Source organism: Hyperoodon ampullatus (genome assembly GCF_949752795.1).
Source record: "Hyperoodon ampullatus genome assembly, chromosome: 10".
Lineage (NCBI taxonomy): Eukaryota > Metazoa > Chordata > Mammalia > Artiodactyla > Ziphiidae > Hyperoodon > Hyperoodon ampullatus.
In genome coordinates, this window is record NC_136923.1 from 3,212,067 (window position 1) to 3,239,632 (window position 27,566).

The 27,566-nt window shown below is 60.4% G+C and overlaps 1 protein-coding gene across 1 annotated transcript in view; it reads right to left on the reverse strand.

Annotated features, from left to right (window-relative positions):
* Positions 1–2,208: 2,208 nt before the first annotated feature.
* The window catches only part of NUP210 (nucleoporin 210), a gene marked incomplete at its 3' end in the record, with an annotated part of 100,243 nt that continues 74,885 nt past the window's right edge, over positions 2,209–27,566 (reverse strand). The window contains exons 23-40 of the mRNA XM_079713598.1: positions 27,426–27,561; positions 26,063–26,125; positions 25,703–25,882; positions 23,065–23,145; positions 21,919–22,050; positions 20,569–20,727; positions 17,565–17,656; positions 15,812–15,986; positions 14,282–14,457; positions 12,139–12,359; positions 10,806–10,942; positions 8,235–8,358; positions 7,155–7,301; positions 5,274–5,524; positions 3,962–4,178; positions 3,657–3,752; positions 3,492–3,575; positions 2,209–2,309 (exon numbers count right to left, since the gene is read on the reverse strand). Of these exons, the coding sequence (XP_079569724.1) occupies positions 2,209–2,309; positions 3,492–3,575; positions 3,657–3,752; positions 3,962–4,178; positions 5,274–5,524; positions 7,155–7,301; positions 8,235–8,358; positions 10,806–10,942; positions 12,139–12,359; positions 14,282–14,457; positions 15,812–15,986; positions 17,565–17,656; positions 20,569–20,727; positions 21,919–22,050; positions 23,065–23,145; positions 25,703–25,882; positions 26,063–26,125; positions 27,426–27,561 (2,572 nt within the window). The remainder of the gene's footprint in view (positions 2,310–3,491; positions 3,576–3,656; positions 3,753–3,961; positions 4,179–5,273; positions 5,525–7,154; positions 7,302–8,234; positions 8,359–10,805; positions 10,943–12,138; positions 12,360–14,281; positions 14,458–15,811; positions 15,987–17,564; positions 17,657–20,568; positions 20,728–21,918; positions 22,051–23,064; positions 23,146–25,702; positions 25,883–26,062; positions 26,126–27,425; positions 27,562–27,566) is intronic.

Sequence of the window (27,566 nt, forward strand, 5' to 3'; positions counted from 1 at the left end):
TGGACACAAGGACGGCCCAGCGACTCTGGTGGCCCGGCTGTCCTTGCCAGGCAGAGCCCCACCGGGTCTGCTGAGCTGGCGATGATGGGACGGGAGGTGAACAGGGCACCTATCCCTTCAGGGCACCGTTTCACCAGCTGCCTGGGACACAGCCGCTCTGTTCTGGCCCCAAATGTAGTCACATGTTGGCTTCTAGCAGCACAAGGCGCTGGGAAATGCAAATTTTGCATTGAAATTCTGGCTGCTCTTTGCCCAGCTCCTCGTCAGAGGCTCAGACTCTGAGGAGGCCGGCAAGTGACGTCGGGGACAACTGGTCTCCACCAGCAGCACCTCTGGGTGGCCTGCGACCTTGGGTGGCTACCTGTCTCTAAGCCTCCATTCCCACCCATGACACGTGATGCCAGGCCCTGCCCCACGGGGCACTCAGGATGACCCCACACGAGTGCCCCGTGAAGGCCGCAGGCAGGGCCTGGGGCTGGGAGGGCCAACCCTGAGGGGCACAGGGTGAGGGGCCGGGGGACACAGAGGAGGGGCTGCCGGCAAGGCAGGGCCAGTTAACTAATGGGGCCGGCGTCCGGCTGCAGAGGCCAGGCAGAGCGCTGGTGACCCGGGGAGATGGTCTCAGGGGGTGGGGTGGTGGAGCCAGAGCTGCAGAGAGAGGGGGACGGCTGGAGAGGGAGGGGAGCCGAGAGGCCATCTCGGTGACCCCAGCGATGTGTGGGCAGGGCTGCCACGTCCTCCGACAGGGAAGGCCTGTCTGGGGGCCTTGAGCAGGCAGCTGTGGGCAGACACCACGGCACCCCGCCCTGGTGCCTGCTGGTCCCTCAGGGGTGGGAGGGAGGCCGGGCTGTCCAGCCAGAGAAGAGAGGCTGGCAGGACACAGACCCGCTCCCCAAATGCACACAACGGCAAGCAATGTCACCAGGCCTGGGTCACTTCTGGGCAGGACGCATGTGATTCTGGCAATAATCACGCTCATCTTAAGAAATTATATAGAGCTTTATTAAATAAACCAAGTAGAAATGTGCCTATTTACATCCAAGTTGCCAGTTTGAGCTCAAGTAATATGCAAGGCACAATTCTTCCTGTCTCCAGCTTTAAAAAAATAAATCGTGTGGCCCAGTCCCAAAGGGCTGAGGCAGATTCACATGTGCAGCTCGGGGTCCACGCCTGCCGGGCTCCGCCCTTCCTGGGGGCGGCACGGCACCCCGGCCTCAGGAGGGGCCGCGTCCTGGAGGTCTCAGCTGCTGTGTGGACGAGGGCTGGGAAGGAGGGCACTTTCCGAGTCGCCCCCTCCCCAGCCTGTCCTGGGAGCTGCCCGGAGGGAGGCCGTCCCGAGGGGCGGCAGAGGCTCAGATCCGCGAGGTGCTTTGTACAGAGGGAGGGGCAGAGAACACGGGTCTGTGCGTGGGCGGAACAGTGGAACACAAGGAAAGTCCCTGTCTCCAGGCCAAGGACACTTCCCAGCTCCGATTCCGAAGTCCCTGTGCTGATAGCGAAGCCAGGAGAGGGAGGATGAGCCGGACACCCCGGGGCCGAGGCTAAGTACACCGCTCGGGAAACAAAGCACCACAGAGGATGGCCATCCACTCACAGTGGCCCGAGGGGGGCAGGAGGCCCAGCTCCCAGCTCCCCGGCGTCTCAGGCGCCCCCAAGGCTGAGCCGGGCGCCCTGGCCCCGGTCCTGAGGCTACTTGTGCAGGGATGGGGCGGCCCCTGTCACTCGTGTCTGTTCGCTGCAATCATTTCCCAGCAGCAGCCCGATGAGGGGAAGAGTCCAGTTTCCAGAGAGAGAAGAACCCACACAAGTAAAAGTCCAATAAAAAGTCCTTTCCCTGAGACCACTGCTATCACAGCGTCTACAGACCCCTTCTCCAGACTCCCACCGGCTCCAGGTCCTGAGAAGGGAGCGATTTTAGAGACCAAGAAACTAAAAGCCAAAGTGTACATCGTCCCGAAACCCCAGACAACCGGGCTGAGGAATGAGTCAAGGTCTTTGCCTTTGCGAGACTCTCAGCAGAACAAGACAACAACAACAAAAGCCCCCAGACAACAAACTTAAACTCCTACTTATAAGAACAAGCTCGTGAGCACGGCCTAAACTACAGTTACAGGAAGAGGGGCGGCGGCGGCGGCGGGGCTTGCTCCAGGCTGGACCCAGCAGGCCCGGCCCCGGGGTGGTGGAGGCACGGGGTCCTGGCCCTCCCGACTAGTGGGAGGGGTACACCCGGCTCCACAGCCCCGAGGGAGGGCTGGCTCTGCGAGCAGGAAGCAGCGCGTTGAAAGGCGTTGGCGATGAGGCAGGAACATCTAGTGTGGGAAGAGAGCCCCGGTGAGCAAGGAGCCAGAGGGAGACCTCTACCTTCCTCACACCCCGCAGGGCCTACGCCAGACAACGGCTCCGAGGGGCTGCTGCCTAGCTATGCCCCCGGCTCCCAGGCCAGCGCACGAGGCCCACAGGGGCCTGCTGAGCTGCGCACGCAGCGGCCTGGACCGTGACCCTGACCTCCCGGCGCGCACAGCCTGCCAGGTCCCAGGATCCCACAGCCGCGTCCCATCCACGGGGCACACAGGGAGCGGGCCTGTCCATCTGGGCAGAGAAAGCTGCACAAACAGACTCCAACGTGTGCGAAGGGTCTGGAGTGCTCAGGGGGCAACGCGAAGTCCCCGGCGTGGCTCCAACAAACCGGGGAGGGGCGTGCTGGGGGACGCAGTTAGCAAGACGAGCGCCCACTGCAAGGACAGCTGGATGATGAGTCGGAGTCGACATGGGGAAGCGAGCTGCTGAGCAGTCCACGGCTTGCCCTGGGCGTCGCAGGCCTGAGAGAAGGCTGTGGTTCTAGGGGTCCAGGATGCATGTAGGATCTTGTCACCCCAGGAACACCAATCTATATACACAGTTGTGTCCTCTTTCAAAAAACCCATGGAGCCCTTGAAGCCAGGCCATGGCCCCATAGGTCAGTAGACACCCCCTCAAGGATTCCTTGTGGAGGGGAGAGAACCCTTGAATGGGAATCTGGAGACACAGGGCTGCCACGTACAGCTGTGCAGGTTGGGTACTGCACAGCCTCAGGGGACACCACTCACAGAGAGAGGAGACCCTGGGGTTGTGCAGGGTCACCAGGGCTTCAGAACCACCAGAGGCAGGTGGACCATTAACAGAAATGAGTCCAGTGATTCTTCTCCATCCGAGAAACACCTCATTGGGACCTCCCAGAACCCTCATCTCTGAGTCAGCCCGTCCAGCCCCAGCTGAGAGCCCTTCGCGGTAGCCCCAGCGGGTGGGACCCCGGCCCCACATGCACACCCGCAGATGCAGGGCTCCCTGGCACCAGCCCCTCCGGGACCAGCATCCGCCAGCTCCCATTCCCCCACCAGCTCCCAGGCCTGCCCTCTGGGCCTCACACCCCAGCTGCAGCTCGTGCCCAGGGCCAGGCCTTCTGAGACCTGGGGACCCTCCCCCGCCACCCGCTCCTCAGGGTGGCTACTCACAGTGCGGGCTGTGCCGAGGGCTGGCTCGCGGGGAGAGGGCCGGTGGTGCGGTGGGCTCCCGGGGTGTGCAGACCGCGTGGTAGGCTGCGAGACGCACAGGTGGTTAGAGTGGGGGTGGGGACGGGGGAGCAATTGGGGGGTGGGGACATGGCACGCCCGCCTCACCTATGATCGTGACCGCGGTCCCAGCCATCAGGGCAAACAGCGTGAAGAACATGACCTGGTAGGAGTCCAGGACATGCTGGAAGAGGCCGGCGCCGTCTGTGGTCCAAGGAAAGAGAGTTACCAAACGGTCCGCGGAGCCCCTCACGGCGTGCGCGTGCTCAGAGGGTGAGGCGCCCCGGGTGAGAGACACATCCTGCATCGCTGCTCCTGCAGCCTTCCAACTCCCGGCTCCACTCCCACCTGGAGCACTCTGCCCGTCCCTGCTGCCAGGTCCCTCCCAGCGGGTGTCCCGTCCCGTAACGCACGAGCACCAGGTCCCCGGCGATCCATCACGAAGGCCACGGTGACGGGGATGGTGATGGCCTGGTTAGTGGTGGGGCTGGAGAAGGTCAGGGTGGTGGACAGAGGCCCCTGGCTGCCGGCCGTGGGGTCCGAGATGCCGACTGTGTAGGTGACGTAGCTGGGCAGCCCCAGAGACTTCTCCTTCACGAAGGCCAGCACGGCCGGGGACCCCGACTTCGCCTGGGAGAGACGTCAGGGCTGAGCGGCACACCCCACGTCTGCCTGACACACGTGAGCTGCCCTCCTGGGCCCGCGGGCCGATGGCGCGGACCCTACCAGTTCCCGCTTCCCAGGCAGGTGAGGAGGCCTGGGCACTTCTAACTGACAGGCGTGCAATCTGCAAACTCAGGGAAGCACGCTGTCTATGCTGGAGCATTTTTAGGGAAAGGACAAATCAATATCATGGAATTCTAATCAAGAGCTCCTTAAAAAAAATGCTGCACTGCGTGAGCGATCACCAAACTCCAGCTTCCCAAGGGAGCAGCCAGGAGCTCTGTCCGTGGCCCATGGCCAGCAGCCCAGCGTGGGGCCCAGCAGGCGCTCCACCACCAACAGTGACGTCATCCCTGTGTCACTGTGAGGACATTCAGCTACATTTGCCGCAGCGAGACCAGAGAAGGAGCCGGCGGAGACGCCAGTGAGCCCTTCACACATCACCCTGACCTCCTCCCGGCCTGCCGGGCCGCAGGACCGGTGTCCTGCCCGCCACTCAACGGAGGGGGAAACCCAGGCTCAGAGATGGGGACACCACCGTCCCCAGGTGTGCGGCATCAGTGGATCAGTGATAGGTTAGAGGTTAGAGCTTTTCTTCCTGCCCCTCGTCAGCGTGCCCTCCTGCCCTGAATTCATTCATGGGCACGTGACACGTTCGCTGAGCAGATGCCACATATCAGGCAGGCCCTGCACTCAGCGCCTCCCCCCATACGTCACTTCCAGCTGGGGAAGACCGGGGGCAATCACGACCATTCACACGATTCTACGGGCCGACAGATAGCAGCAGTGCTATGGGGAAAAGGGTAAAGGGACTTAATTTTTAAAAATTTTTAGTTTTTTAATTTTGCGCCATGCAGCTTGCAGGACCTCAGTTCCCTGACGAGGGACTGAACGAGTGCCCTCAGCAGTGAAAGTGAGGAGTCCTAACCACTGGACCACTAGGGAATTCCCTTAAAATTTTTAATTTTAAAGAGAGGTGGTCCAGGATTTCCACACCCCAGCTGGTCCTCCCTGCCTCTTGGTCCCCTCTGAGGCCTTGGCTCCTGCCTGGTCACCACTCACCTCCAGGTTCTCCAGAACTTCCATGGCACCAAAGACCTTGACCTCGGAGCTGGTGTAGTGGTTGCTCAAAAGGATTTCAGCCTGGTCAGTGTAAAGCCCTGGGCTGAAGGGCACCTCAGCCCCGACCTGCTCTCCAGAGAAGTGGCTGCCTGGGAGGGAGGGAGTGACCAGCAGTGCTGTCCTCTTCAGGCTCAGGTGCTTCAGCTGCTTGTCCGTAAGCCTGAGCATCGTCACCGAGCAGAGGTACCGGCCTGTGGAGACGAGGGCGTTATTCCACCTCGTCTCCGCTCCACCTAGGCCCTGATGCTAGTCCTGCTCCCTGGAGGACTCCTACCCACCCTGCAGAGCCCGGGTGAGGCATGCCCTCCTCCAGGGGCCTCCTGGGAAGTCCCTCTTCAGTGCCCCCCCCCACCTTGGACACCCTTTCTGTGACCGGCTCTCCCCCTCTCTGTCTCAGAATCCTCTGTTCATGGATTTCCCCCGGGGCAGGAATGCCTGGTCCAGCTCTGCATTTCAGGGCCCGGCCAGTCTGGCTCAGAACAGGGGTGAGGGAATGGTGAACAGATACCAGGACCCAACACTGGCCGTACGTGAGTGGGGCTGAGCCCCAGTACTGCTGACGCCCCAGGTGTGGCAGCAAGTTCTGTGGAGGCCTGGTTGGGACAATTCAGGGTCCGTGCCTGACCCACAGTGGGTAAAAGAGCCGAATGAACACTGCTGAGTGGTGCCTCGGAAAGCGCCAGATCCAGGAATCAGGATACCTGGGTTGGGGTCCCTCCTGTGCTCCCACTAGCCAGGCGCCTCTAGGTGAGTCCCTTCCATTCCTCCTCTCTCCCCACCACCAGCCAGGAGCCCCCAGGTGAGCCGGCTTCCTTGCTGACTCTGTTTCCCTTGTCAAGTGGGGGTAACATCGCACCCCTTGTGGGGCTGTGCTGGTGAATCCACAGGGCCTGGGACCACCAAGTGCCTACTCTGTGCTAAGCCCCAAGCTCAGGTCTTGCACCCAGTGTGCCCTCAGGATGCACCGCCTGTATCCCACACGGCAGCCTGGGTGCTGAGGATGCTTTTGTGCTGCTGCCAGAGGGACAGAGACGCAGAGTGAACCAGGGAGAGGAGGGCCTCGCCTGGCCCCTGGGAGCTGCAGGCTGGTGGCAGCGGATTCTTAGAAAGAACTGAGCAACATGCCAAATGGTCATCCCCAGACCCTCTCACGACAACACCGACAGTCTCGTTGCACGAGCACGGGACTCAGCGTCTCGGCATGTGCATGAGCTGGGCACTGTGCCAGCTCATCCCAGGGACTGTCCTGAGCACTCACGGCATCTTGTGAGGGGTGGCCCTCCTCTTAGAGTGACCTGGTGACACTCAGGTCACTCCACTCGGCCAGCACGTATGGGGCCAGCACGCCGCTCCAGCCCGTGGTGCCGGCTGCCAGTTCCACGGCTCTGGTTACCAGTTCCGTGGAGCAGTTACACTCCACAGATGCCCATGCCCTCAACTACCAGTTGAATAAAGGCCCTTCCATCCCTCTCAGAGCCCCGTCACGCCAGCAGAGCAGGGCACCACCCCTCCCATTTCACGAGGGAAGCAGCCTCCTCGCCTGCAGGCTCTGAGCCAAGAAGAGCAGGAAAGGCCTGGAACCAGGTTCCCAACTCTGAACCGAGTCCTTTCCGCCAGGTGTAGGTGGCTGCTGAGAGCAGCTGGGAATGCCAACCCCTCCCGGCGGCTGCAGGGAACCAGAGGCCGGGATGACGGCATCAGTCCCCAGGCCGGGCTCCTGACAGATGCCGCCCCCTGGACAGACGGCCATCGTGAGCCAAATGAACCGCAGGCAAACCTGCCACGTAGGTCAGTGTTCACTTCCAAACCCCGCAGACTCACCCAGGGCAGCGTCAAACTCCGGTTCTACGGTGAAAACCTCACGGGCTGGGAAGTCGAAGATGTCTTGCTTGAACTGTAGCTGGCAGCCAAGGAGGGATTCTGGGTGCAGGGCTGCGATGCTTTCCACCTGGCTTGGGGAGCACTCACCTAGAGAAGGGAGGGGGTGAGAAGGCTGTGCACCCAGGCCCCCGAGGCCCCCACCTGCAGAGCCCCAGCACGAGGACATGAGAGCAGGCCACGTGGAGGCTGGCCGGTCTGAGACCCGGACCTGTGCCCACATTCCTCCTGATGATGCCGCAGTTTATAAAAGCCGAGGACAAATTACTCATTATGTGGGAATGGGGGGCATCCTGTAGCATGGGCCATTTCAGCATGTTTTCAGAGCCCACATCCAGGGGCACGGCAGCAGGTCAGGCCCGGTAGTGCGTGTCGCCTGCTCCTGTCAGCAGGGAAAATGGGCGATTTATCCCTGGATGTCAGGAGGGCACTAGTTCCCCCCGAATACCCTGAGCAGCGTTTGGGCAATGGCACAGTGCTGTCCACTTGCACTGGAGCAGGGAGAGAAGTGACCACGAGGCAGCAGAGGTGCATCAGAACGACGACAGTGGTAGTGAATTCCACCAGTTAAGTGGTTTTTAAAAAACAGCCTGTATTGATGCGTTTATTTCTGGCAGCTGCTGTCCAGGGCGGTCACAGGCAGGGGATGAGGTCAAACGTTCTATGCATGACTTGGGAGAGGTAATTACGAAAACCAAAATCGGCGGCGAGGCCTCTGCTGGGCCACATTCTGTGGGATGGATAGTGGCTTTCTCTACTTGGGTGCCCTCGGGCTGATGCTGCCTCTCCAGCCCAGAAACAGGCAGTTTCGCGGCACTGGGCTTTCAGGAAGATCCCTTCACTGCTTCTGCCTGTGGAGGACTCGAATTTCTAAACAGCTGGAAGGGGTGGGCCAGCGGGGGTTAAATGCCCTCCTCGGAGTCAGCGAGTTTGAGTGGGAAAAGCAGCAAAACCCCATCAGAAGGGCCCGAGGCCCCGAGCCTGGCAGGGCCCACGCGGGACACACGACCCCTCACTCCTTACCTCTCAGGTTAGAGCTCCGGTCTCCCACGGTGACCATCACTTTGGAGGCCGCAACCTCCTGGAAGCTGGTCTGGACGGGACGGGTGTACCGGGCCACGATCCTCTGAGGGACGCTGACCACTATCTGGGGGGGAAGCCGAGGCAGGCCCTTGAGCGCTGACCGCACAGGCCCGGCGCCTGGGATGCAGGCACTGCCCTCCCTGCGGTACAGGGGACAGGACTGAGGCTCCGGGGCTACGTGACCTGCTCGGACGGGGCAGAGCCGGACTAGACCCCAGGCTGGCCTGACTCTCCCTGGAGCCGGCTGCCCCAGCCGCGGGGCAGGGCGACACCAGGCCTGAATGGAAGCAGTAGTCGGGGCGGGCTGCAGACTCTGGCTCCCCAGTCAGTTATGACTGCGTCTCTGCACATCAGTTGGGTTACTTAATCTTTCAGAAAAGAGAGAAGGATCCATTTTACTTCACTGCCGTTTATTCAGAATAAATCAGCCTGACCAAAATGCAGACCCACACGGCCCAGTGGTGGCGGCCGAGGCTCATCTCGCCAAGTTATCTCCTGGCTCACCCCTGCCATCTAACCACTGAGCACCTTCCTGAGGCAGGACGAGCCTTCCTAGGCCGGGTACCCCTTCCACCCTCCTGCAGGGCCAACACTCGGCTGTACAGGCCCAGCTGCGGGCCACCGCCTCCCGGTGGAAGGCCGTCTCCAGCTCTGGGCAGGCGCCGAGCACTTCCTGCCCCCCACGGGCCTGCTTCCACCAGCACGTGAGTCCCTCGAGAGCAGGGACGGGGTCTCACTCCTCCCCAAGCTCCCGCAGACCCCGCAGCCGTGGCCGACGCTGAGCTGGACGGCCGGCCCGTCACCCCCCACACTGACCGCAGTCACCTGCGCCCCCGCCCGGGTCCTTCCCGCTGCCCCCGCCTTCTCTGCTCCTGACTTCCGCTCTGCAGTCTCCTGCCCCGTCGTCCTCCTCCACGCCTGGCAGAGCACCCCAGGCCTGGCCCCGCTCCCTCCTGCTCCGGTAGGCCCTGTGTGTTCCCGCCACCCCCAGGGCTTCAGACCCACGTCTGTGCTGCAGGCACCCCACCCTCCGCTGTCTCCAGCTTTGGGCCCCGGAGCTCCAGACGCGCCGGCCCAGCTGCGTCACCACCAGCCCCACCTGGAGGAGCTACGAACACCTCAAACTCCCCATCATCCTCCCCCCACACTGGCGCCTCCTTCTGTGCTCCCCTCTCTGCAAAGGGCCATCCTCCCCCTCGTCGCCCCAGCCAGACCTGGAGACTCATTGCCAAGGCCTCCCTCTCCCAAGCCCCACTTCCAAACGGTCACCAAGCTCTGGTGACTGTCCCTCCTGAGTCTCTCCAAACCCACCCTTAGTTTTGGCCTCCCCAGGGGTGCCAGTGAGGGCCCCTCCTCTGTCTCCCGACTGCCACCCTGCAGCTATGCCCCCTCCCTCAGGCTCTAAGACTCAGCCAGGCACCAGGCAATCTTTCCAAACACACTTCTGATCTATATCACTCTTTGCCTTAAAAAAATCTCTGATGAATCCCAACGGTGTCTGGTGTCAGTTTCAACATCTTTACCCCGAACAGCAGCAGCAGCAGCTCATACCCACGGAGCACGTGCTCTGTGCCGAGTGCCGTTCTAAGGGCTTCATACACGTTAATGATTCATTTAATCCACACAACAGTGTTAGCCCCATTTTACCAGTAAGAAAACCGAGGCACAGAGAGGTCAAGTAACTTACCCAAGGTCACACAGCCTCTCAGTGGCCCAGCTGGGATTTGAACCCAGGCAGCCTGGCCCCAGAGCTTAACCACTGTCATGATCTGATCGCAAAGCTAGCCTCTGTTCCCACACACCCCGGGTTCCAGCCCCAGGGCTGGCTCTCGAACCCTGCCCGCCTTTTCCGTGCAGTGCCCTCCTCTGCCACCTCCCCCAGCCCTGCCTGACCACCCTCCAGGGCTTCTTGGGGGGTCGGGGGGGCACTGCTTTATTCGTCTCAAGGTGCCTCTATCTGCACTGGGCTTGTCCGCACTGCAGGGTCGCAGCACTAAACACACCCGCTATTAAGTTAAAGTGCTAGATTCCACAGGGCACACGCTGCTCTAAAAATGAGATGCGTGGAACGCAGCCAGACTCTGCTCATCGATTCATTCTCAGCTGGAGATAAACAGAAGAGAGAGCGGTTCTGTTCACCTCCAGAAAGACTCAAAAGGTGACTTGCTGGGGGAGTTTAACTTTGCCGGTGACGCCAAATCGCTAAGCGGGACCACCTACGGCCGCGACTCCCGGGGGACGCCCACGCAGACAATCCTGCCCCCAGGGCTCAGCCGAAGCGCGTGGGCGCGGGGATCACCCCCAGGAGGCCGCCTCCCTCCTCCCACCACTGTGGACAAGGGAGCCGGCAGTCCGGGCGGGGGAACCTGCCCCCACCAGGCTCACGAATCCCCATCCGCCTGCCTCCTGAGGTGCTGGAGCGTCCTTCTCCCTAACAAACGGGAATCACTCAGTACAGAATCTGAGGGTTCCACCCCGAAAGGCTCGGCCACGTAGGCCCCCAAACCCCACCTCCTTGTAGGTCTTCAGGTGCCCGGCGAGCTCGTAGTAAACGGTCACAGATCCTGCTTCCCGGGCCACGGCCACGCCTGTCTTGGGGTCGACATGGAGGATGCTGCGGGCTGATGAGCTCCAGGTCCCGGGGATGCCTGGGAGGGGAAGCTGCACGTGACCCCTCTGTCCCATGACTGACACTCCAGCCACCGTGTCTCACCTGGGTCACCTGGGCAGTGTCCTCGCCGCCCCCAGCCCCACGCTCCACTGCCCCACCGCTCGGCTCCTGTCTGCGACCACAGTGCCTCCCTGCTGGGAATCTCTTGGTCATTTCCCACCCTGGGGTGACCCGGACGCTGGCCCCCGAGGACCGGCCCACTGCATGCCTCCCCACTGCACCGCGCCTGCCCGCCCACCCTGTTCAGCAATCCCCTTTGAACAAACAAGATGGTGGCAGGCTCTGAGCTGTCACTAGACTGGCGGTCCTCAGTGAAGAGCCAATCTCATCACGTGATAAATGCAATGAAAGGATTCAACAACCACATTCTACTTGTGGCAAATAATACGTGCTTTTCTTTAAAGGCAGCATGTAACTTCCTTTTACAATGAGTTTAATTAGGTTTAAAACAAGGGAGCCAATTAGGAAAAAAATTAAGTAAATGACTGCACGTGTGACTCATGGATGCATGGGTGGTGCGGACAGTCGCCCCACCGCCTAGCGGCTTCCTTGGCTGAGGTTCCCTCCTAGAGGCACCTGCCCGTGCAGCAGCCCCGCCAAGAAGCTCATCAACACCGAACAGTCAGGGACTTCCCTGGTGGTCCAGCAGTTAAGACACTGCACTTCCAGCACAGGGGGCACGGGACCAGGGCAACTATGATCCCACGTGCCATGCGGCACGGCCACAACCACAACCAAACAAAACACAGAACAGTCAGCTCCTCAGCTGCACCAGCCATGTTTCCAGGGTCCCGTGGCTCTTGGCTGTAGGGGTAGACGGTTTCCACAAGGGTGGAAAACCCCTAGAGCAGGGGGGGCCAGCTTCTCTGTAGAGGGCCAGACTGAAGTCTTTGGGGCTGTGTGGGCCCGAGGGTCTCTGATGCCACCACTCGGCCCAGCAGATGCAGCGTGAAAACGGCCACTGATGACACGGAGATGGAGGGGTGTGGCCGAGCACCAATAACAGCCTGTTGCAGAAAGAGATGGCAGGCTGGCTCTGGCCGGGGCAGCAGTTTTCCGATGCCCGCTCTAGAACATCACCAAGCTCCATGTGCACACCTGTCACAGCAGGCTGAGAGCCCCGTCCCACCTCCCAACTACAGAGATGGTTCCCTCGGCCAGAATCTCTCGTACCTTCCAGGCTGACCAGAACCGTGGCCAGACAGAGGACGTCCCCCACCACCACTGCTCCGGACAGCTCGGGGGAGATGGCCTGCAGGACAGGCAGCGGGACGAAGTCAGAGAGGCCGCCATGCGCTGCGTCCCATGCTCTGAGCAGTGTCAGGCCCACGCTGACCGCACGGACCACGCAGGTGTTGTTGGTGGCGCCCTTCCCGATCTGCACAAACTCGTCCCTGGGCACAGGAGATGTGGCTCTCAGTCTCGGGAGAGGCCCCAGCTCTGAGGGAGGAGCCAGCGAAGGGCCCCCACACCTGCCCACTGCGCCCTGATGTCACCCGGGTGAGGGACCCGCAGGCCACACCGACCTGATTCACCCACCACCTGGGTGGGGCAGGGGGACCCACAGCCCAGACAGGATGGCCAGCGTCACCATCCCCCCAGAGGAAAGTGATGTACCCTGTGCTCCCATCCCTTCCCAGTAGGGAACCAGGACACTCGGGGAGGCACAGGCTGCCTTCTGCCGTGTTACTGGGACCAGTGACATTGCCCCTGCCCGCTTCCTCATCTGCCGAGTGGGGCTGACAATGTACCCACATCACAGGCTTGACGTGAGCCGCAAACCCGGTCAGCAGCTGGAAAGGGCTTGGGCCAGCAGCCGGCACATGGGGGGCACTCAGTGACGGCAGCCCCCGCAGGGCTGGATGGACGGCTGGCTGGGCAGGGGGAGGGTCAGGGTCTCTGCTCCGCTGCCTTCCTCCCCACACCCCCGAGCCCTGACCACTCTCTTGGAGACGGATGTTCGCTGCCACAGAAGGCCCGTGTGACTTCTGCAGGGGAGCTGGACATGGGGCTCTGTTCCCTCCAGGGCAGCCTTCTCCCCAGACCGGCAGATGCCCTGCTGTGTGCACAGAGCGCCATGGCATGCCAGAGGCCCTGGCAACCACAGCCTCAGTTGGTGGCCCCAGGGACTAGGTCACGTTCTCCACGTGACAGGTGTGGACACAGCGGCCTGGAAGGGTAACCCGCCCAAGCTCACGGGCCCCATAAAGGGCCAAGCTCGGCTTGAACAGGGCCCAACTCCAAACCCCGCTCTCCCAGGGCCCGGGCCTGGGTGTGTTCAGCCACAGGGGACACATCTGCTCCAGGGCCCACGGGAAGCCCAAGCTGCAATGGTCACCAACACCGGGACATGACCTTCTGCGCCCAAAGAGGACTCTCTGGAGCGCTACTCGTTCCTCCTAGGTCTGGGGCTCCTCTCTCCTGCTCTTCGCTTGGTCTGCGTCCCCCAGGACAACGGTTCCTAACCTTTAGAATCACCTGAAGGCCTCCTTACAGCCCAGATTGTTGGGCCCTGAGGATGTGCATTTTTAAGTGTCCCAGGCGGTGGTAATGATGCTGGTCTGGGGACAACACTTTGAGAACCGCTGCTCCAGTAGACTCAGACATGTGGGCAGGTCTAGCCTGAGGCCACAGCTCTCTTTCCTGGAGACCACACCCTCTCTCCTCACATTAGGCCTGAGGCTGCATTTGTATCTCAGAAGCATCAGCCAAAAAGAACTGCCCTTGGAGCCCAATGGGACGTGGTATTCAAACCCCACTTCCTGGCTGTGTGGCCCTGGACAAGTGGCTTGACCTCTCTGGGCCTCTAAGAACGGGTGACAGCGAGGAGTCGGCGAGACGGCACGCAGAAGGGCCTGAGCGTTGGAAGGTGTGTGACGTCTCTGACCAGCTTTTGTAGCAGGTATAACTGGTGCTCAGCATCCACTGACCACAGGGCCAGGCCAGCGACCAGGGCTGTATGCATCTCCCCTGCAGCCCAGCCTTCACGGCCGCACAAAATCTTATTACAAACCCCGACATCTGGGTTTTGCTTCCTGCCCACTGGGGGGACACCTCTGCTGAATGATTGCAGGCCTTCTGGTAATGAAGACTCTCGGCCACGCCTCTCCTTGCTCCTGATGCCTGGCCGAGCCTGGTGCTTCCCCCGTGGCCCTGCGACCAAGGCGCACCCCCTGCTCTTGCGAATCGTGACTAACAAACTCTCCCCTCGGTGGCGCTGGCCTCTCTGTGTGGTCATCAGTCCCCTGCATGAATCAGATCTGGGTCTGATCGAGACGTGACTTCATGTGGGGAACGAGGGGGGCCCACCCTCTACCTGTTAGTTGCAAAGTTGAGGACAGAGTTGTGAGCATGGAAGATGTCTCCGGAGCTGTCGTGGAAGTGGACGGTGAAGGTCACGGTCACTCCCAGGGGCAGGGCCGCCAGAGCCTCCTTGTTCTGGGTGTGCAGGGCAGGGCTCATGGAGATCCTCAGGTAGGAAACAGGGGACACCTGGGGACAGTGAGCAAGGACAGTGACAACTGCGCCAGGAACACCTCTCTGAAGAGCCCCCTCCCGAGAACACCTGGCCCTAGCCAGTCACCGTCTCAGGAGGCATGGGGGCTGGACCGACTTGGGGTCATGGAGAGACCGGCTCAGCCCGCGACGTCGGCACCTCCTTGCCTGGCGGCCGGTCTCACTCTCAGGAAACCCGACCCACAAGAGTCAAAAGCCATGACTGTGAAAAATTAGATCATTATTCATGTTGCAAAAATATCCTCTTGGCTTTGACTGCTCAGCTTCTTTGGAGGATCTGGCTCTCCGGGCATTTAAAGTAGAAACAATGCCCACTCGGACTGCAGGGGCAGCGTTGCCTGGGGACCTCCGTACGCTACAGAGCTGCCAGGAGCAGATGCCCCATTTGAAGGGGAGACGGGAAAAGGAGGGGACGACGGGTTTCGGGAGCCCTAGAGCACAAGCTCTTGAGAGAGCAGACGTGGTTCTCTGACTCCAGGTAAAATCCATCCTGGCCAAAAAGCCAGCCCCCAAAAAACCCAATTTCTTTGACAAAGATCAGGGGTGCAGTGACCGGCACAGAGCTGGCGCTCAATACTATTTGTGGACACAGGATGGGTGGTCAGTCACTTTCACTTACTCGAAACTAGGGTGGGGGGTTCCCTGCTAGACACCCATCTTGAAACAAAAAGATGTCAGGAAGGAAATAGGCCCACGACCCAAGCAAAATCTAAATATTACAGTGGTCGTGTGTTTTCTCTGTCACTGAGGATCAGTTGTGCAAAGAAAACCCTGTCCAGGATAAACCCCAGGACCCGACCCAGGGACGCCCAAGGAGAAAGTCCTGTCTCTGAGGAGCACAGAATGGCAAGGGGACACAGGAGTGCTGGCCGGGACTGGAGGACACCGACAGGGCCAGGCCGACGTGGGCTAGAACCCAGAGCCTGACTCTCAATTACTGTGTGACACTCTGAGTCTCGGTCTCCTTGCCTGTATGACAGGTCACCTCATCCTACGAGGTGCCGTCTGTAATGTAATGGTTTCTGGGTCAAGAGCCAGCACACATTCACTGCTGACTGGTCAGGACACTGGAGGGCCAGTCCCAGAAAACCACGGACCTCTCTGGGCCTCAGTTTCCCCATCTATGAGACGAGGTCATTGCCATCAATCACCTCTAAGGATCTTCGGCTCCAACATCCAGAAGATGCTGCAGCTTCTCACCTAGGACCTTTAATAAACTCTTCCAGACAATTTCTTGGCTGGAAGGTGAGTATATTCACTTACACACCTGCGAGGGGAAAACAGCACTGCTGATTTTATCACTCCAAAAAGGAGGCGGATGTGATCCTACCTTGACAGCCACGATGATGGTCTGGTTGGCCCCAAAGGCCTCTTGGGCGGTCACTTCGACTGTGGATGTCCCGATCATGGACCCCGACACCAGGAAGCCTTTCTCATCAACGTGCACGATGGGAACCTTCTCGGGACCGTCCAGGACATGATAGCTCAGAGAGGCGGCGCCATCCCTTCGGAAAACAAACCAGACCCGTGTTCGCAGACAGCAGGAGTGTCACAGCAAGGGGCCCGGGGTTTGGGAGTCCCGCTGCTCCCGTGAGAAGAGGCCCAACCTCAGCCCTGCCGTGCAACAGGACCCTGTGCACAGCCTGCTGCAGCTCGTCAGTTGCCAACGGGAAACCTAATTTGTAAAACCAAGGGTTCCAAGGAGAGCGGCACCTTCCACGAGCTAGTCAGTGGGAGGGAAGGATGCGGGAGCTGAGGGTCCCCTCAGCAGCACAGACGCTTGCTGTCAAAGACCCTTCCGTGGTCAACTGTCTTCAGTTTGCTGAAATAAGGCAGCCTGGTGCAGCAGGAAGAGGATGGGGCTCTGAGCTGGATGGAGCCCAAAGGCAGACCCAACAGCCCGCTGACAACTGTGCATCTTTAGGCACGTGTCCCCTCTCTCGGCCTCGGCTTCCTCAACTGTGAAATGGGAGTTATGGCCCTGCCCTGTCCTATTTCCAAGGGCCAGTAACTGGATAAGGCCACTTGCTAAGAACGTGGTTTGGAAAAGTACTGATAATATGCACTGGGGAGAAGACAGATTATGCAGTATTTTATGCTCTTTTACATATTCATTGACGTTATAAGGAAAGAAAGGAAGGAAAAGCCTCCCAGGCCTGGCCCCCGCTCACCCTCTCTCTGTGCCGCAGCCCCACAAACCCTCTGCAGATGACTTTAAGCAAATGTCATTGCTTCTGCCTCAAACTTCTCCTCCCTCATCAACCCCAGCCTCTTAACCTCCTATGCATCCTTTAAGTCCCAGCTCCAGCATGTCCACTGGGGGCGTGCCTCCCCAGATCCCTGCATGGAAGGCCTTCCTTTGGGCTGTGGCTTCAACACTGTACCTCGTTTCATTACAGCCCTTCTCTCTCTACACTGCCCTCTTCCCCCCTGGACTCAAGGGCACGGCTGTCACCCACCTCTGACCTAGAGCCCTGCATGGAGCCGGGAGGTGACACTTCTGGCTGTGCATCCCCCACGTCTGTGTGTTTCTCCAGTGGTCCTTACAATGCCGAACTTTGCACCCGCAGTTCACACACAAGGCATCACTACCCAAAGCATCGTCTCAGAATGCCGGGCAGGAGGCAGGTTTGCAGGCGGGTTTCAAAACCCCGCTTCTCTGCGTTCATGCATGTCCCCACCACCCAGCAGGGGCCGAGATCCACATTTTCACGAACCCCCAGGTGACGCCCCGGCTCCTAGACTACACGGAACAGCAAGTCTCGAAGACACGGGGGCATTCGAGAAACTGAACACCTCCAAGCTGGCACGTTTCCCCCTTTGAAGCAGTGGATGTCCGCAGAAAGCATGACAGGTTCTGGGCCACAGGGAGAAGAGGGGCCCGTGGGGAGATGCTGCAGACGAGCAGGGGACGTCCACAGTGACGGGGGAGGAGGGCAGAGGTCGCACCCGCTTCCGGCATGACACCAGGAGGGAGGTGCAGCTCGCCCGAGGCACCCACGGCTCCTGACGACTTCGACAAATGAGCCGTCGGATGTGAGCACAGCTTCACAACCTGGATGAAGCCGTGTTGAGTCATGTACCTGTTTGTCTGGAGCTTGACAAATGAGTTGGGCGACATTAACACGTGTTCTGCTTCTATTTCAGGGTTCAGCAGCCGCAGCTTTTCAAACACCTGGAAGAGAGGGGGAGTTTTGTTTCCTGTGACCCCCGGAACCACGTCCAGGGTCTGCTTGTCTCCCAGGGGTGAGAGAGCCCGGTGCCAGAACCTGTCATGCAGCTGGTGATGTGGTGGTAAGGGCTGAGCTGTAGGAGGCCGAAGGCATGGTGAGGAGGGATCTCCTCCTCCTTCACCCTGCGCTGGTGAAGCCCCTGGGGCTGCTTCACAGAAGCACGGGCCTCCCCCGAGCTCTCGGGACGTATGTGTGTGGAAAGCAGCAGAGTGACAGGGTCTAAGGTCCTGCTCGCCGATGCTGCCAGGACGGAGCCTGGAGAAGGCTCTCACTTCGCCTCTGAGAGACATGCCGCTCCTTACGTGCCCCTCCGAGATCCACCCCCTCAGCCCCGCCTCTCACCCTCTATCCTGCCAGGCTCCAGCAGGATCCGCACAGACCTGGTACGGGGTGCCTGGTGACCTCAGGCCAGCAGCCGACACACCCGATGATGTCAGATGGACTCTAATCCTGCCACGGGGCTCCAGACCCCTCTCTGCACGCAGCCTGACGCGCCCAGCACCCTTCAGGGACCTATCTCCAGGGACCCTCAGGGCTGCTGGTGTGCTTGGCATCCGAGCCTAGATGCCAAGCACAGCTTTGGCTCCCCGCTGGCTTCTGCTTCGATCAGACCAGCTGGACGCTCCTAAGGGCCTGTGTCTAAAATCATCTGAACTGATGGATGATTTTCCAAGAGGAAACTGGCCTGACTCCCCGCCCTCTGCGCATCGCCATGTTCTGACTATACACTCAACCTCGATTTCCTCATCTGTAAAAAGGGTCTAGAAGTAATCATCCTTGCCACGCTTGTCTCACAGAGCTGGGGGATTCGTGAGACACGATGGAGTAGCAGTGCTTCCTGACAGGGCACGGAGCATGGCCTTGGGAGCCAGACTGGGTTCTGGAGTCACGTGAGCACTTCTGCCAGGCAGGCGGCATCCAGAGTGAAGCTGCCTCACTGATTACGTATCTCGCAGGAAATACACGCACACACAAGTCCCCTCCCACTTTTCTTAGGCATGGACCTCTGTGGTCCCTCTTGAGATGGAGATGAAGGTACAAGGGAGACCTTCCTCTCCTGTTATGTGACCGGCAGAAAAGCACCATTGCCAGCACCATGGTGAACGGCCTCGGTGCCAGGGAGACGATGGGGGCTGGGGGGCCTGTGATACTGGGGGGCACGTCTCTATCAATGGGAGGCTGGCCCTTATCTCTTGCTGGTTTTGCCGTGTGGCATCATGCCATGTATTCATATTGGGCATTTAGACAAAATCTTCCTATTTTTTTTTTTTTTTTTTTTTTTTTTTTGCGGTACGCGGGCCTCTCACTGTTGTGGCCTCTCCCGTTGCAGAGCACAGGCTCTGGACGCGCAGGCTCAGCGGCCATGGCTCACGGGCCCAGCCGCTCCGCGGCATGTGGGATCCTCCCGGACCGGGGCACGAACCCGTGTCCCCTGCATCGGCAGGTGGACTCTCAACCACTGCGCCACCAGGGAAGCCCAAAATCTTCCTATTTTTAAATGTTGGCAACAAATAAAAATTGTTTCAAAGCACTGAATGAGCCAAATTTAACACCTCTGTGGGCTGGACGCAGCGTCTCTAAGTTTCTGATGTACTCAAAACCCATCTGCCGTCAGCCAGGGACACCGAGGCGCAGAGAGGTTAGATGACCTGACTGAGGTCACAGAATTTGGCAGCTGCAAAGCCCTGTCTTTAATTTCAGGATAGGTATCAGAACTTGCTTCGTTTTGTTTTCAGCTAGGAAGAGCATGTATTTGTGTGTTTCTGTGTGTGTATTTGTTTGTGTGTGTATGTGTGCGTGTCTGTGTTTGTGTGTCTGTGTGCCTGTGTATGTGTGCGTGTCTGTGTATCTGTGTGTGTGCCTGTGTGCCTGTGCAGGCAGGGGTTGGCAGACAGGCGTTTCTCTCTTTGAAATCTGCTTCGTTGCCCCTAATGAGGTACGTGCCTGGTTTAGAAACGGTTTGCTCCTTCCTGAAGAGGGGGCTTGAACCCATTTCTTTTCTCATGATACTTAGGGGCTGCTATCAGTTTTTCTTTTCAATTTAGGGGAACCCAGACATTACTGAGTCCCAGATTAGCAGAATGGGGTCCCTGAAGCTAAAAATGCTCTTCGTTGTTTTTACAGAGGGGCCCAGAGCGGGCAGGGGTGGTAGAGAGAGACGTGGGTTGAGCCCTGGGCTGGACAGGGGTGGCTGGGCTCCGGTCCTGCCTGGTCCGAGTCCTGCTGGGTGCCCCCTCGAGGGGCTCTGTGCAGGCCACCTCCCGTCCTGAGGCTCGGTTTCCATCAGTGAACGATGGGTCGCACCCTCTGTCTTCCAGGGCACATCCCTCGAGGCCGTTCAGGACCCTCTGCTGCCCGCTCCCTGGGACCCGCAGGGGCACTTCACCCCCGGGGCTGTGGGCTCATCTAGGGCAGCCACACCTGCAGCTCCTGCCCCGCAGGCTCTGTAGGAGCCGGCCTGGGAAGTGGGGAGAGTGTGTCTGCTTCTGCTAAGTGCGCCACATGTTTGTGAAATATACAGACAACTAAATGAATGCCTGGCTCAGACAATTTTCCAGGCTTTTCCCCCAAGAAGGCACCCCAGACTCTGAGCTCAGAATTATCTGCTATTCTGGGAGCACATCAAGCTACTTCAGACCTTCAGCCCTGTGCACATGCCAGGCCCCCCAAGCCTGAAACGTCCCCCATCCGTGAAGCCCTGGGTCACCCCATCTCTGGGTTCCCACAGCACCTCATACCCCCAGCCCCAACCCCCAGCCCCGACACGTGCCCACACGGCCCCTGGGAGGACCAGGGCTGCTGGGTTGGCCTTTGCTCTCCCGCTGACGGTGGCTTCTGCCCACCTGTCCTTTACCTGGATTTGGATCTCGTCAGACAGCTCTTTGGCGAGGCCCAGCAGCTGCCCGGCTGTGGGGTCCAGGGCCTTGACCACCACCCTCAGCCCGGTGCGGCCCTTCACCCGGCCGTGCACGTTCATGGCAAAGTTGTACTGCGACGGCAACCGGAGCGATGCCTGCGACAGATGTCAAAGGTGTCCCCAAAGGGCAGAGCCGGACAGGAGCCCCAGACTCCCCGCACTGCCTGCCTGCTCTCATCCTGCTGCCTTCCAGCCCCGTCAGGGCCTGCTAACTGGGGGCTGCAGCCCGTGGCCACCCACCCCAGCACGAGTGCGGGGCACCCCATGCTGCGATGCACGTTGTTCACAGCAGCCTGTGGAAGAGGCTAGGCCAACCAGCGTTCTCACACAGGACTTCTCAAGGCCTCGACTGTGCGGGAGGTCAGGCGAATCACCGAGAAGATGTTAGACTTGGGGTGTTCCCCCCTAGAGCCCCCGTCGTGGGCTATCTGTGAAAAAGTCACACGTCCGGGTACCACGGGAACAGTCTGGGGACAGGACTCTGGTCCCATAGGGTCGGGGGGAGGCCCTCGTCCTGCACTAGATGAGCTTCAGGCAGCCTCCAGGAGACCCCCATCCCATGCCTGGCCCCCTCCCCCCCCGTCCACAGATAAGACAAGAAGAAACCCCCGGCACCAACCCCACTCGGGTCCTGGGTGACCAAGGCCCACCCGGGGTGGCAGCCTGTAGTCACCAGGGCCGGCACCCGGCCCATAGCCCACTGGCTGGGCGACCCTGGGCGCGTCCCCCCTCCTCACGCATGGGCTCCAGCTCATACAAACGGGGGCAGCACGTTCTCTCCAGCTGAGACTTAGGGAGGGGCCGGGGACCCCCTAGGGAGGCCTAAGGGGACAGGGGTGGGATCCTGGGATAAACCTGGAGAAAACCCCAGGGCTGCCAGGCGTCATCTCGGAAAGGGGGTCAGAAGCTACAGACTGGGGACCCCAACAAGGACCCCGAGATGTTCTGGAACTTCTGTGACGTCCCCACCAGGCTATCGTTTTTGCCGCCTTCCGCTAACAGGTCACTAAGCCCCTGTGCAGCGCAGTGGTCGGCAAGAATGGGCTTAAAATGAAAAGGCTGCGACTGTCCTGGGAACCGCGAGGGGGGAGCTGGGCGGCCGGGATCCTGGACATGAGCAAGACTGAGAGGCCGGCAGGGACACCGGGGAGGGACAGTGTGGCCGCAGCCTTGGGAGAAGGAGTCGGGGAGCCGCGAGAGGGCGTGAAGCGCAAGACACGTGGTGAGAACCCTCCCACCCCAACACTGTCCGGGATGGAGTCGGGGGACTTTGCGGGGGGCAGGTACCTCGTGGTGCCGCCCCCGGACGTCCAAGATGTCTCGCTTGGTGACAGACCAGTGGAAGGTCAGGCCCGGCACGGCATTGCCGAAGGAGAAAGGGTTCTGGTTGTTGGTGATCCCGGTGACGTAGACAGGCATCTGCGGGGAGAAGCCAGGCCCATGACCGCCAGGGTCCAGCGGCCGCAGCCCCACCCCCCGGACACTTGGGGCACTTCCCCGTCTCTGCGGGGCAACGGGAGCCGCACCCAATTCCTCCCTAAGCAGTGGCAGGTGCAGCATAGGTCCCGGGAGGCCTGAGGAAACAGCAAAGGACCGAGCGGAACACAGCGCCAGCCCCGCCCCTCCCGTCCTTCTTGGGCCGCGGGCTGTCGCAGCTCGGCCGGGAGACCCCATTCCTAAACGACCGCCTCTAGCCCTGGGACACCTGCAGCGCCCCCAGCCCCTGCCACACAGCTTACACTGCTCCCCTCTTTCTCAGTCTAGCGGGGGTCCCTGCTTACAAGGGGTGGACTCAGTCTCCGACAATCTGAATTGACCGAGCGCCGACCAGAGGGAGCACGTGGAGGTGATGCAACAAAAGGCGGGGACGGACCTGAGCCAGGATGTGGGTCGGCGCCCCGTCCCGCCGCCTACCAGCTGCGCAGACACCCTAAGCCTACCACGTGCGCACCTCCTCCTCTGTGACACGGACATGACCCCGGAGCTACCTCTCGGGGCTGTTATGTGCACCATGTGGACTAATACACAGAAGGCACCGAGAAAGGTATGCACCGTGCAAACACCGGCTCCTGCGAGGTGCCAGGTGCTATTCTAGGTGTGGGAGGGCAACAGACTGGTGGAGACACAGGCACCACCTGCTGACGGCACCCACACGGGGCGACAGGCATAAGCGCCGTGTGTGAGGAGATGGCACCATTGGGGACAATGGCAGCGAGCCCTTGGGCTGCAGCAGGAAAGGCCAGGGGAGTGAAGCTGGACCCCCGGGTAAACAGGGTCCAGCAGGTGAAGGGCATGGAGAACTGTCCCAGCAGAGGGAACGGCGTCCGGCCAGCAGCCCCAAGCTCATCCTGAAGCAGAGCTCAGGGCCTGACCCTGGCCAAGAGGCCGCTCCGAGAGCTCCGACAGGAGGGCCTGGAGAGGTTCCCGCCTCACCTGGGTCCCCGTCCTCATCCGAGTGATGGGGGCACGGATCCTCACAGCCTGGAGCAGCAACACCTCCACCTCCACGAGATCCTAGGAAAAGGGTTTTGGGGCTCAGGCTGACTGTGCGTAGGCGCTGTGTGCTAATGACGGAAATTTCAGGAAGGGACACCCTCCCCAAGGAAGGAGGCTCCTGCCAAGGCCAGCTCAGAGCCATGTGGCCAGAAGGTACCCATGATGTTCCTCTTCCCTAGGAGGCCTGGCTTTGTGGGTGGCTCGCCCCACGTGGACCTGGCTGCTGCCTCTTCCCTGCCCCTGGGGGTGCCAGCCTGGTCCTCTGAGCCTACAGACCTGTCCAATCCAGATGTTCCAGGTCAGCACCGCAGAGACCTGGGGACACTGACCAGGGACTGTTCCTCTCTAGGCCAGGCAGCCCTCACAGGACAGGTCTCCAGACCTCCCAACCCCAAATCCAGCCTGTCTGTCTCTGAGCAGAGTACCGGGACAAATGCAGGAGCCACAGGCAGAGTGTGATTAGAATAGACTATATCCTCCTTCATTCTGAATTCTATACTCCTGTTAATTTGGCCAAAGACTAACTTTACTGGCTTCTTTGTAGTGCTGCTGACACATGCTGAACCCAGGCTACTAAAACCCTTAAGCCCTTTTTACATACACTCACGTGAGCCCATCTCCTGTGCCTTGTGATCTGGGCTAACTCCCAGCACATAGTAGGTGCCCAGCTAGCATCCCTTCCCTTCCTTCCCTTCATCCTTCTCACTGCTGTCTTCCCCTGCTAGTCCTGGACTATTCCTCGGCTTTGGGAGCTGATTCTTAGGGTGACCTGAATTGCACAGATGGAACCGTGAGCTTCTGACCAGAGTCGCATACCCTTCTGGGACACGTGGACCTCAGGGCCTCAGGCTGAGCCCCCACCTGCCTGGGCTCAAGGAGACGCCTTTCAGATGGAGCTGGTGGTGCAGCCTTTCCATCTACCAAGGGGCACCGGGGCCTTCCCCCAGCCCCTCCCCCAGCCTGCCAGATGGGAGACGCAGAGAGGTGGCCCAGTGAGGTCAGCCTAGAGAGGAGGGTGGCCAGGAGGGACTGCATGGCCTTGTGTCCTCTGGACCAATCTCCAGCCAGTTGCTGTGTCAGCCACGCGGGCCCCCAGGAGGAGAAAAACAAGCCTGTTCTTGAGGCTGCAACCCTTTCTTTAGAGAGAAACAAAGCAGGGCCTCCTTGGTCCTTAATTTTACTCTCACATGCCCAGTGGTTTCTCGTCTTTATAAAATAGATAGGTAAACTTGGAGTATCCACCCAGTGATTCAAAAGGACTGCGGCGTAAGCGGGATACTTGGAGAGAGAGTGGAACTGCTGGGAAAGGAGTAAATCGATGCACTCAGTGTCGGGTCAAAGTCAGCCCCACCCCCTCCAGGGGGTCCCAGCACCCAGAGCTGTGTGTTCAGGTGCTCCTAACTCAGCGGTGTTCCTGGACCGCTGTCAGGAGCCCAGTTCCTGTCCACAGCCACACCACCCAGGACAAAACGCCCTCTTCGAGCCGGGGTTCCAGCGTGGCCTGACCACCAAGCCGACGCTCCTGCGGGTCACAGCAGGCCAAGGACACGGGGCAGAAACCAAGCACCCTGAGCTCTTCTCAGGAGGGGGACATGCTCTGCCCTGTCCTTCCCAGAGGCCCACGGAAGTGCCTGCCCCTGGGAAAGACAGAAACGATCAGACTTATAGACACCCGCTTTCACCTGCTTGGAGTCAGTGCCACCGATATGGGACAGGGGGACCCTCCTGGGTGAGGCTTCCCCTGAGTCGGCCTCCAGCATCTCTGCTGACCCAGGAAACTGGTCAGGAAATGTCCCCCACTCCAGCGAGGAGGCGGGGGAGATGACTTTACTTCTAGCTGAGCAAAGACACTGGCGGATGACTCAGGCTTTCTTTTTCTCCTGGAAATATAAATCCAGGTCTGAAACACTACTGGTGTCCAGTTACCCTCGTGTACAGCAGCCAAGTCAGCACATGCCTCCAAAAACATACACCATAACCCAGCAAGTGTGTCAGAGCCTAGAGCAGCCCAACTCTGCTAGGAGAACATCTCCAAGCCCAGCTGGAAAAGAAGACCTGAAGGCGGGAGGGCTCTGATGCTGGCAATACTAGGTCAGGTCCTAGAGCAGCCGTGTGGTGGCCGTGGGTCACTAGCTTGTCCCTCGGGCCCATCACCTGCACACAGGCAGAGCAGAGGGTCCGGAGAGGACTTGGGGAGGCACGTAAAGCAGAGTCTGCTGTCACAACGGCTACTGTCAGCCTGCACTGGAATGTCCCCAGGGCATGGGGCTTGGGGACCCTGCCCCTTAAGGAGCAGCCAGGGAGCCTCAGTCTGGAAGAGGGCAACCTCAGGGGTACGAGTGCAGGGCTGGCCCTGGTGGGGGTAGGTGACAGGCAGGGGCTTGGGCTCAGAGGGCAGAAGCAAGACCCTGGGAGAGGGCGGCCCTTGGCAAGAGCCCCAGCCCAGCAGCAGGGCTTCCTCCCAGCCCGGGTCACCAGCCCCGCCAGCTGCCTGGGGAGTGGTGAGCCTCACCCCAGAGGCTGTGTGCAGGGCGGATTCGGAAGGTGCCCGCCGCGGTGCAGCCCACGCCCTTACCTGTGACACGACGACGAGCCTGCCGCTCTCGGCATCCACGGCCTGCACGACCCCCGACACAGTGCCGTGGCCCACGGCGAGGCCTCGCACAAGCCCGGCACCGCCCACCAGCGCCACGGTCTCATTGCTGATGGAGAAGAGGATGTTGGACTGAGGCTGGGGGCCGCCCTCGGACGTGATCTGGAGGGAGAAGAGCTGCGCCCGTCAGCCCGTCCCCTGGCGGCCCGTGCCTCACCCTCGGGGCAAGGGTGCCAACACCCCAGCACTCTCCACAGCCCGTCCTGAAGCCCCAGGCAGGGGACACAGCCAGAGCCCGGTCGCGGGTTGGGGTGGGGTGGGGGCGTGGCCTTTGGTTCCTACCTGCATCGTGGCCCCGATAATCAGCGTCACCTTCCTGGGTATCAACCTAAACGGGGGAAAGACCTGGGTGTGGAGACACAAGGGAGAAAGGGGCCCGTTGTGTTCCAAGCTCCTGTGGCCGGACACAGTCCCATTCAATCCCAGAGAAGCACGGTGCACAGACGTCACTCCTCTGCAGGGGGCGCCGGCGAGCGCCTGGGGTCCCGGCCAACCCTGGGGGAGCCCGACCCGAGCAGTCCCCACGAGACCTCATCCCACTCCTGGGCCCGAGCATCTGCGGTTCTCGGGGCCGTGTTCTGCTCCTGTGGAAGCCACCTGGGAGCTGTAGGAATGCCCGCTCCCCGGCCTGCCCCAGACCTGCCAGTCAGAGGTGGGGTCCTGCACTGTGTTTCAACAAGTCCCCACGAGATCTGACACATGTCCAAGTTTCCAACCCACTGCTTTCGAGATTTCGCCAACTCCTCTTTGGAAGGTGTCTCTTCCACTAAATGTCTCCAGATTTCTACTGACTAATGCCCTTAGAAGAGCGCTCTACTTCGACGTCCTCAACATTTGCCAGAGGAGGAAAGCAGGACTCGAGGGGCAGGGACGAGGATGCCCCCGTCTCTGCAGCAGGGCAAAGCCCCCAGGTCCTCCTCCTGTACCCCTACAACCCCTGCTTTGCCATAAGCTGTGCCAGTCGGCCCGGGGCTGCTTTGTGCGTGAGGAGTGGTCTCCGTGTGGCTGCGTCATTTGTAGGCAGACAGGACTTTCTTCTCAGCAGGAGAAGAAAGGTGCACTGCCATCTAGAAGCACCAACCGCATCCGCCGACACCAAGCCCACCGGCCCTATGTGGCCGAGACGGTGGAGGAGGAGGCAGGACCGGTTTAGTGCTGCCAAAGAATAAACTTGGACACGACTTCCTGGCCCTGGCGGCTGTGGGGCTCCTGTCACAGCTGAGACGGTGTCGGGGCCCTGGAGCTCCCTCACCCAGAACTGCTGCTCCCGGAGTTCCCCCGAGGAGCGCACCGCCTCTAAGGCCCCGACTGTCAATGGGCACCTCTGCACACAAGCCCAGACCTGTCCGCACGCCTCCCCAGCTACCCCCTTGCTGTGCGGCAGTAGCTCCCCTCCCCTGAGCCACGCCACGCCCCCTCCGTTCCGGAGACAGTGAAGTAACCCAGCCCCCTCCCTCCTGTGGCCCCAGGTCCCCGGGACCAGTGAAGGCCCCGTTTTCATCAGAGGACACAGTAGGGCAGTTTAATACGGCCCCTCCACGTGGCTTCCTGGGCTGCCCCTAAAACGCCCAGCCTATCACAAAAAAGCCCCAACATGCAACAGGGACTGGGCCGAGGCCATGAAGCATTAGGGGAACAGCTTTACCTCAATCTGCTGTGGGGCTGAGTTGATTCTCTGTCCAGCCTTATCGGTCACGGTTGCAGTGAGACTGGTCTGGCCAATGGCCACGCCGTGGACGCGGAACACTGCGGTGTAGTCGTCTGGGGCCTCGTCGAGGGCCCTGGA